Source organism: Acomys russatus, chromosome 19 (genome assembly GCF_903995435.1).
Source record: "Acomys russatus chromosome 19, mAcoRus1.1, whole genome shotgun sequence".
NCBI lineage: Eukaryota > Metazoa > Chordata > Mammalia > Rodentia > Muridae > Acomys > Acomys russatus.
The window spans coordinates 725,368-735,000 of NC_067155.1; the positions used below are offsets into that span (position 1 = coordinate 725,368).

At 41.5% G+C, this 9,633-nt stretch overlaps 1 protein-coding gene across 1 annotated transcript in view; it reads left to right on the forward strand.

Annotated features, from left to right (window-relative positions):
- The window catches only part of Uri1 (URI1 prefoldin like chaperone), a 56,294-nt gene extending 48,950 nt beyond the window's left edge, over positions 1 to 7,344 (forward strand). Inside the window, exons 7-11 of the mRNA XM_051162175.1 lie at positions 1,026 to 1,194; positions 2,927 to 3,251; positions 4,878 to 5,017; positions 5,744 to 5,990; positions 7,162 to 7,344. Coding sequence (XP_051018132.1) covers positions 1,026 to 1,194; positions 2,927 to 3,251; positions 4,878 to 5,017; positions 5,744 to 5,990; positions 7,162 to 7,344 — 1,064 coding nt within the window. The remainder of the gene's footprint in view (positions 1 to 1,025; positions 1,195 to 2,926; positions 3,252 to 4,877; positions 5,018 to 5,743; positions 5,991 to 7,161) is intronic.
- Positions 7,345 to 9,633: the final 2,289 nt, after the last annotated feature.

A 9,633-nucleotide genomic window follows, 5' to 3' on the forward strand; every position in this document is an offset into this window, starting at 1 on the left:
AAACCACAATCGAGTCATAGTGCCTATACTGAGACACCACAAAATGTCAGGAAATGTCAGGGCCTTATAAGGTGAAGTGGAGAAAACAGGTGTCCGAGCACAGAAAGACAAGAGTTTTGTTTGGAGTGACCAGCATGCTAAAAGCCTGCAACATAAACATTTTCGCCACTGTAGAATTAGTACTGCCCAAACACTGGGGCAATCACACATAATCTCAACGTTTTTAAGTTTAGAAACCTTCAGGTCAGTCAGCCATGGGCATTTGATGCCACACTTGGGAGGCGGAAGCAGAATGGATCTGAGTGTGAGGCCAGCCTGGTCTAAACAGTAAGTCTGAGGCCAGCCAGAGTTATGAGACCCTGTCTTCAAAAAAGACAAACAAGAACAACAACAAAAAAGGGAAGACTTCAAGTCTGATATGTGTGTCATACTGTACATAAAGGTTTATTTGTTATTTGAGATGGGAATTTGAACATAGGATAGAGTTGAGGTCATCTGGAAGAATAATATTTCATAACAGATAGCACTTTAGACTTCTCATTACTGCCTTCAAAACTTTAATTTGCTTTATTAAGAAAAATCTGTTTTTAAATGAAAAGCAGATAGTTTTGCGTTCATATTTGATCTATCTCCTGCCACGACGTGACAGTTGCAAATAAAATAAAGCAATTTAGAAGACAGCATTGTTCATATATAAAATTATAATAGAACTTTCCAGAGATTAGCCTCTATCAATTCCTCCTGGAGTGTGTATTCTTGGCAGTGCCTTGGGGTTTGAAGTATTCCATGACAGGGTTTTTTGTTTTTTAAACATCTCTCATAACTGGATTCTCTTGGGTTTGGGTGGCAAGTGCACTGACACCAGGGTACACGGTGACTTTGTGCTTGTGTGGTGCTGAAGCCTTCCTCTGCTAAGGTCAGCGAAGCACGCTCCTCTCAGACTGAGCAGGCCCAGGAGGCCAAGCTGGCTGCATCTGTGAAGTGGTCCCTCTGCCTCATGCACATGCTTTTGCTTTTTCAAATAGGAAAACAACGAATTGCTCATAAACCTCATTCCAAACCAAAGTCTTCAGACATTTTTGAAGCAGATTTTGAAGATGACGTAAGAGCTAAGGATGTGCTTGCTGATGAGGAGCTGTGGGCTCGGCTTGAAGAGCTGGAGAGACAGGAAGAGTTGCTGGGAGAACTTGATAGGTGCTTAATGGTTGATTTTTCTTTTTTCCAAGAGAATACGTATCTTTACTCATTTATAAGGTGGTGTGTGTGCATTGAAGAAAATGCAGAAAATTGTAGAAGTATCAGCAATCCTTTTACCCTTAGATAAATATTATTTTTGTAGAATATTTTCTTTTCAGAAAATAACCACAATGAAAATCACAGTCTCTGTGCTACTCAGATCTCACAATATGATATATAGTGAAGTAATTACACTTAATCGTCAGTGACTGCGTTAAATACTAACAAAAAAAAGGTGACCAAATTTTGTTTTTTGAGGTGCTAAGGATTGAACTAATTAATGCCTTTATCCTATAAGACAAGCATTCTATAGGGCAGTGAGTAATGAATTTTAAATGATATACTTTTATAGTGTTCTCAGGATAGTGCTCTATCCTTGAGTGACTTGTTGAAAAGAAAAAAAAATGCTTTGAATTGGAATTTGATACTGTATTTCATTTACAAACTTAATGTTTACTGAGTGGGCAGTTGTAACCTGGGCAGTCAGTCCTGTGTATGAGAAGGTTTACCAAATTGCTGTTTGAAATACACATTAGCACTCACTTAGAACTGTCAGAATGCTATATGAAGTTTGCTACTACAGAAGTTCCTATATTCTTTTGCTTAAATGATATATTAGTGTGTCTACCATAATTGGCTTCTGTGAGAGATAGGACACAAGATGCAAACTATTTCCCTGCGCGTCCCTGTGAATTGTGAGGTCCTCCTGCACACTGGAACTCTCTCATCTTCTAAAGCCAGTGCAGCGTTTAGGAGCCTTAGTCATGATTCTCTGTTTTTGCATGATGTCATTTCAGTTGTTGCATTTTTAGCCCGGTTATTTTTGTAAGGTCTTCAGATCCCTTATGGAATGAAGCCTGATAAATGTGCATTTGTGTGTAAATATATGTTCATGTGCACATATAGACATTCTTATCTTGAAAATTCCACAAAAATTTCTGAGGTCAAAATTAGAAAATAATAGTATATTATAGTTTGGTATGAGGCATTAATTTCTGATCTCAAAAATAGCATACCTACTTTAAAAATTTTCCTTTTTAGTTTTAGAGAAAAGTTTTATCACAGGTTTGTAGGTTGGAACTTGAAAGAGAAAGGGAGGTGATGGTGAGAGAAAGAACATGAGCAGAACTCCTGCATGGCAGTGCGCGCGCGCGCGCGCGCACACACACACACACACACACACACACACACACACCACACACCCCCCCCCCCCCCCACCCCTTGTCCTGCTCTATAGACCAGGCTGGCCTTGAACTCAGAGATCTGCCAGCCTCTGCCTTCTGAGGGCTGGGATTATAGGCAGTGGGCTACTGTGCCCTGCTGAATTTCTTAATTATATTGTATTCATGCTACATCTGGCCAATGTCCTGAGATAAAAATATACGTCTCCTGTGAGTGGTTTTTTGTTTTTGTTGTTGTGTGGTGTTTTTTTTTTTTTTTTTTTTAATTTATTTTTTTTTTCCGAGACAGGATTTCTCTGTGTAGCCTTGGCTGTCCTGGACTTGCTTTGTAGACCAGGCTGGCCTCGAACTCACAGCGATCCGCCTGCGTCTGCCTCCCAAGTGCTGGGATTAAAGGCCCTGTGAGGTCTTATATTTGAGTAGCTACAGTGTGCGGAGGTTTGTAAGAGCCATTTTTTCTATTCTCTGTATTTGTTTGATCTTATTAATACTGTCTTTTCTTCACCTAGTAAGCCGGACACTGTGATTGCAAATGGAGAAGACACCGTGTCTTCTGAGGAGGAGAAGGAAGATGAAGGCCCAGGTATAAATGTGGTGGCTCCAGTGACCGACGCCTGTGCCCCCAGCAGCTGCTGTAGGGATGCTGGGAAAGTTGGACTCCATAGTGAGCAAGCCAGTAGTCATTGGAACTGTTCAGTGAATGGTTCAAATTCTTACCACAGCAACGAAGAAGACGACGATACTGATGATGATGATGATGACGACGACTATGCTGTTTCAGCAGATAACTCTGTACCAACAATATATTTCTCTCATACTGTTGAGCCTAAAAGGGTTTGTATATTTCTAACATTTTTGACATTAAATATCACCTATGCTGTATTTTAGAGAGAAAAACATTAACAGTGACTAAGATTGTTAATGCTGCCAAACAAGAAGGCATCTTTTCCTCTTATCTGACCATTTCACCTTAAGAGAAAAAGAAAAGAGTAATTACTTAGTAGTGATGGTCTTCATTCTCAGACAGTGCAGTAAATGCACCCCCCCCCCTTTTTTTTTTTTTTTTTTTTTTTTTTTCGTTTTTCGAGACAGGGTTTCTCTGTGTAGCCTTGGCCATCCCGGACTCACTTTGTAGACCAGGCTGGCCTTGAACTCACAGCGATCTGCCTGCCTCTGCCTCCCGGGTGCTGGGATTAAAGGCGTGCGCCACCACGCCCACTGTTAAATGCACACTTGAATGCAGTGACTCATCTGCCTTACTCCAGGACTCTCTGGGGTTGCTTTCAGATCTGAAAATGGCTGTAAGACTATCTATCTATCTATCTATTTATTTATTTATGGCACCAGGTTGTTGTTTTTATGTGGGTGTCAAATGAGTACTGGTATCCCAAGCAACAAGGAAAAATTTGGTTGGGGGTTGAAATGAAAACTAGGTCTATTTTTTGCAAATTAAATATAGATGTGTAATAATGGATTTAGAGTTTTAGCATTTTGGAGCTGAGATTGACTATATTCAAACTTTGCTTTAGTACCAAAAGCCTTTGTTTTTGTATACCTGACTGTAGAAGCCCAGTATTTAAAATAGGGGAAAGCAGACTAGTGGGTGCAGGGCAAGCTGCCATCTGTCCACTCCTGACCACCTTCCTCTTGCTCTGTGCGCTGTGCTGAGGGGCTTAGGGCGTATGTTTTAGCGGATCTGAGAGGCTATTAAGAAAGAGCTGGGTAGCAGCAAGCAAGCTTCTTTCTACTCAGTAGGGAAACCTGCAGTACTTAAATATTATGTAAGGAGACATCTTATAGTTCTTAAACTTTAATTATTCCTGCCCTATTAGGAAGCAAAATAATTATGTATTTCCAAAGCTAAAGGGTCTTTGGAAATTTTGGGAACTGTTGAAACTGAAGCATTGCTGATTTCTTCTTTTTCCCCCAGTTTTTTTTCTCCTCTTTTCTCATTTTTATTTAGATAAAGCCAGACATACAAATACTATTAGAAAGACTGCTATGGAGAAGGGTTGTATAAATACTAGATCGCCACAGAAGAGTAGCTTACTGTCTTGAGCACATTTGGCTTTTTCTTAGTCTGATTTGTGTGCTGAAGTTTGCGGTATTTAAGCAGTTTAGACAGTTTAGTGTTATCTGCTGCTGCGCTTGTGACTCAGGGTTGCAGCACAGGGATTAAGACACTAACTCATATAAGGTGAAAGCGAGGGAGGAGAAGTTTATAGTTGGGATGGAATTTAGTTTAAATGCTTTTTGCTTTGTATACAATGGTAAAGACAATGGTGATAGGCTGTTGAAGATGATACAGTGTTGTAGAAATGTGACAAAAGAGTCACACTTGATCACACACATAATTTCAGTGCCAAAAAATTTCAGCAATATCTCTTGCAGATAACTATGTGGTTTATTTGTGCTACTATGGGACTTGAAAGTTTTTTTTTTCTCGTGAATTAATTCTAGGTTCGAATAAATACTGGGAAAAATACCACTTTGAAATTCAGTGAAAAGAAAGAGGAAGCCAAACGGAAACGGAAGAGCAGTGCTGGCAGCCACACTACCCACGAGCTGCCGGCCATCAGGAGCCCCGCTGACATCTACAGGTGGGTGGTAGCTCCTCTGTTCTGTCTGGGGACCTTTCCTTCTTTTTCCAGTTGGCAGGAGGCTGGCTGACTGGGACATTCTCACCGAAGACTAAGGTGGCCTGCTGCCTCCTCTTAGAGATCGAGAGCCCAAGTGCCACCCAGCCATGCCTTGTGAGCGGCCAGGGTACTGGGTGGTTTCTTCCGCTTTGTCCTCTTCATGTGCCACTGGGGAATCAGGCTGGGGCTTGCTGCCTACCACAGCTGCCAGGAGCTTGTCCTGTTACACTGTCCGGTTTGGAAACACCTACCGTTTTATGACTCACACTGCAAACTGGCGAAAATTCCTGATGTTTTGAAGTAGGTTTGTATAAATTACTTTGGCAAATCAAGTTGTTCTTACCTGGAATATATCTATAAGTAACACACTGCATTTTATTGCCCCAAACTCAGCTTTGAAAGTAACATAAAGCATGTCCTGTAAGGTGGTGACCTTCTTCTGAATGCCACATGTCAGAGAAGACATTTAGCAAGAAAACTGAATAGAGTTTGGTGAGACATGTTAGGTGTAGACATGTAGGCAGAGTCAGGAGTGAAGAGCAAGCCGAGGCTGCATGAGACCTGACTCAAACACAACCTCAAACCTTAGATTAATTTATAGAAAAGAAAAGGGAAAAAAAAAACCTTTGTGAAGTTCTTCTCAGTTTTGAGCTCTTAGAGTGAAGTTGCACTTCTTGAACATTACAGAGTCTTTGTAGATGTTGTGAACGGAGAGTATGTTCCTCGGAAGTCAATCCTCAAGTCTCGCAGCCGAGAGAACAGCGTCTGCAGCGACACCAGTGAAAGCAGTGCTGCTGACGTGGACGACCGGCGGGCACTCCTACGGAGCGTGAGCTCTGAGGATGCGTCCTGCAGCGATGCCAGTGGGAACCAGAAGGAAGAGCTCCAGGAAGACCACCCCAGGAAGCCTCTGCCCTCCTCGGGAGCATCCGAGGTACTCGCCTTAGTTCCATTTCACATCTCACAGGCTTGTTCTTTAAATTTTGAAATTTTCAGCTCATGCTTAAGTTCTTTCTTAGGAGGGGAAAAGTAGCAGATAGTAGACACTTGTTAAAAAGTGACTCCTTGGTCTTCATTTTTTCTCGATATAAAAAATACTTCAAGACATTCTGGTGGTTTGTATGTCCCTTAGTCTCATTCCAGTTGTACTTAGTTGGTTTTGATTATACCAGGTTCCACAAACAGCCAAAATTAAAGAGCTTTTGTGTGTGTGTGACAGGTCTAATTTGTTTCATTAAATTGTTTTAGATTTTTAAAGCTATTCTGATTTCACATGAATCTCAGCACCTCCATTTTTAGTTTTTACTGATCTCTTTCAAAACTGGGAGGCAAACATGCAGTAAAGAACTTGAAAACTTGCATAAATAAATCCCCCAAAAGAAATGTCAGGCAACAGGGAAGCGAGGGCCGCACAGAAGCCCACCCTCCATGTTCTTGTTCCTTCTGTTTTTAGTAGAGAGCGGGATATAAATGAAGCGCATATTTGGGGCACTTTTTATTTGTCATTTTCTATTTTTCCAGAGAAAAGGCTTTTTTAGATAATTTTCCCTTTTTTCTTATTTGTTTGTTTGTTTGTTTACAGGGTTTCTCTGTGTAGACCTGAAACTTCCCCTGTAGACCAAGCTGGCCTTGAATTTAGAGAGATCGACCCACCTGTGCCTCCTGAGTGCTGGGATTAAAGGCACGTGCAACCGTGCCTTGCTTACATTTTATTTTCTTGTTTCTCCATCATAAGAAATTCCTTGTATTTGGAGGTGTAATTAAAAAAAATGTTGCTTGGTTTCTCTGAGCAACTAGTATTTTGATGTTTATTATCTGTATTCTTTTTTTTTTTTTTTGGTTTTTCGAGACAGGGTTTCTCTGTGTAGCCTTGGTTGTCCTGGACTCACTTTGTAGACCAGGCTGGCCTCGAACTCACAGCGATCCTCCTGCCTCTGCCTCCCAAGTGCTGGGATTAAAGGCGTGCGCCACCGCGCCCGGCTTATTATCTGTATTCTTGTTACCTTAGTTTCAGTTTGAAAAAAAAAGGAGTCTTGGTAATGGAGGGTAAAGATTTTTTGTGTACATCTTAGTTATATTTAACACCATACATTTTTGTCTTACAGGCTTTTTCTGGAACTGTAATAGAAAAAGAACTTTTATCTCCCTCGTCAGCACCACACTCAGCCATTGCTCACCATGCCCTACCCACCATTCCAGAGCGGAAAGAGGTTCTGTCAGGAGCACCGGAAGAGCCTGAGAAGAGGGTCTCAAAGTTCAGGGCTGCCAGACTGCAGCAGAGGAGCTAGAGACGGGTGGGCCCCGCCCTCTGCGTTCCAAGCTGCCCCTCGGATGCACAGCGCAGTCAGCTGTGCTCGTGGAAAGGCGTCCCGCTTGGCAGCAGTTCGCTCACCTTTATCAGTGGCATTTAAAAAGTCAAAAGTAAATGCTCGAATGCTGTAGTGTTCTGCTGGCTTTGTTAATTCTCTGAATACTGTCTAATTGGCCTTAGGATGCAGGAGGAGCATTTCGAATTACTTTTCAAAGAATACTGTCATGCATTGTTTTTGTGTTTCCAACTAAACACAGGCAGTTTTGTACCAGCTGTGATGTTGTGCTTGCCATATGGACCATGTTAAAGAAACTTTAAAATTTTCAAATAGATTCAACAATTATATTACTTGCTTTTACATTTTAAAGGCACTTTAAAAAATGTACATCTTGTAGGTTTCATAGCTAGGTGGTTCTTTGGAAAACTCTTCTTTTGAATGTCACTCTGTGGTCTTTAAGGCAAGAAGCTACACACACAAGCCCTATGGGAGATTTTGACCAGAAGAATAAGATTTTGTACAACTTTTTTTTTCCCTGCAAGTAAAATTTTTATGAAACTTGGTTTATAAAATATGAATGTCCTGGTTTAGAATTGTGTATAAAAATATCTGGTTTGTCTGTATGCTATACAGGCAATTCCATAGATTTTTGATTTTTTGTTTTTAAAAGTTGCACAAGCACCTCTCCCCATGCATACAGTTTTCACTGGGATTATACTTTGGGAGGGAAAAGTTTTGTCTCTAGATGCTTTAAAACTTTTTTTAAAATAAAGATTTTTTTTCCTCATATTTTCATTCTTCAAGGTTGCTTTGCTACTAGTAAAAATTGAAAATATTGTATTTACTTGTAGCCAAACTTTTTAAGGAGACATTCAGTGTCCGGCTGACCATTACAGTGCAAGCGTTGATCGTTAGCTCGGTGCATGCTAAATACAGCTTTTAAAAATCACTCTGCACTAGTACTAAGATGAGTCATCAACCCCAACCCACCCTCTGTTCATGGCTCAATATTTAAAGGTTATTTATAGCTTCTTTAATGAATTCTTGCTTAAACAAAGTGAAATTATGTCCTAGAAAAGTTGAAGCTGTAACTAGAGCAGAGCCACTGTCAAAAGTTAGGAAATACATATTTTAATGATAAAAGGGTGAGCTTGAGTCCACACTAGTCAATGGATAATTCAGAACAGGGGCCTGAATTTGAAATGTTATTTTCCTAGCCAGTGTTGATCATCTGAACGTGTATTTTGTACTCAAAAACGATTTTTCTTTCCGTCACCGGCTCCCAAGCCAAGCTGTCACGTCACACCCACTGTACGCCTGTCCTTCTTAACTTCCACTTACACGAGGCTTCCTGCGCTGCCCTCCAGGTGCAAGCCTCCTGTGTGTCTGCGGATGTGTAACTTGAAGTGCGCTCTCATTAAACACCTTTCTACGTTCGTGAACTTATTTTGTTCCTGCTCAGTGTATTTGTGTACCTTCTTTCAAATAGGTTCCCCTCACAGAATGAGACAGTGGTGGTAGAAGCAGAGAAAAAGTGTCCCAGCAGTGTGTTTTGTTTTCTGCTGGAGACCCAGGTGAATTAGTATCACTCAGTTTCAGTCAGTTCAAAACCGTAGCTTGGAACTATGCTTTGATTTGCATGAATGTAAGCTATGTTTTTGTGGGGCAGGTTGTCACCGTGGTTGCTCTTGAACTTGACATCCTGCTGTCCCAGGTTCAGGGGCTGGGACCACAGGCTTGCATCCCCCTAGTGCCCTCAGCTTCGAAGTTTCTTTCTCTCCCAGCCCTGGGATGCGCTGCTCGGAGGAGGTCTCCTGCTCCTAAGACAGTGGTGCCTAGAAACCAACAACTGCTCACACGCGCTCATTGTTTATAGGTCAGTGCTTGGCCTGTTCCGCAGGCAGAGCTGTGCATATGTCACTAACGGATATATACATCTTAACACCTGAGATGACGAAAACTATACCTATCAACTGAGACTTGATTCTGATCTGACGCTGCCTGACGCATTTGTGCCTTCCTTTTCCACCATCTTCTAGCCTGGCTTTTATGCACACTTGCCTTGTGTGAAACACACTAAGGCAGTTTGAGTAGTGTGTGTTTATGCTCTGAGGAAGCACACTGTGTTCCATTGTGTGCAGTTATTTACAGTAGAAGCCATGAAACCGGTGCCCAAGGTTCCTTTGATTTGTCCTGTGTGTTCCCTGCCCACTTTGATTGCCTTCACTGGGATTGTGTTGCCCTTTGGGGTCATTTGTTGCTCTTTGT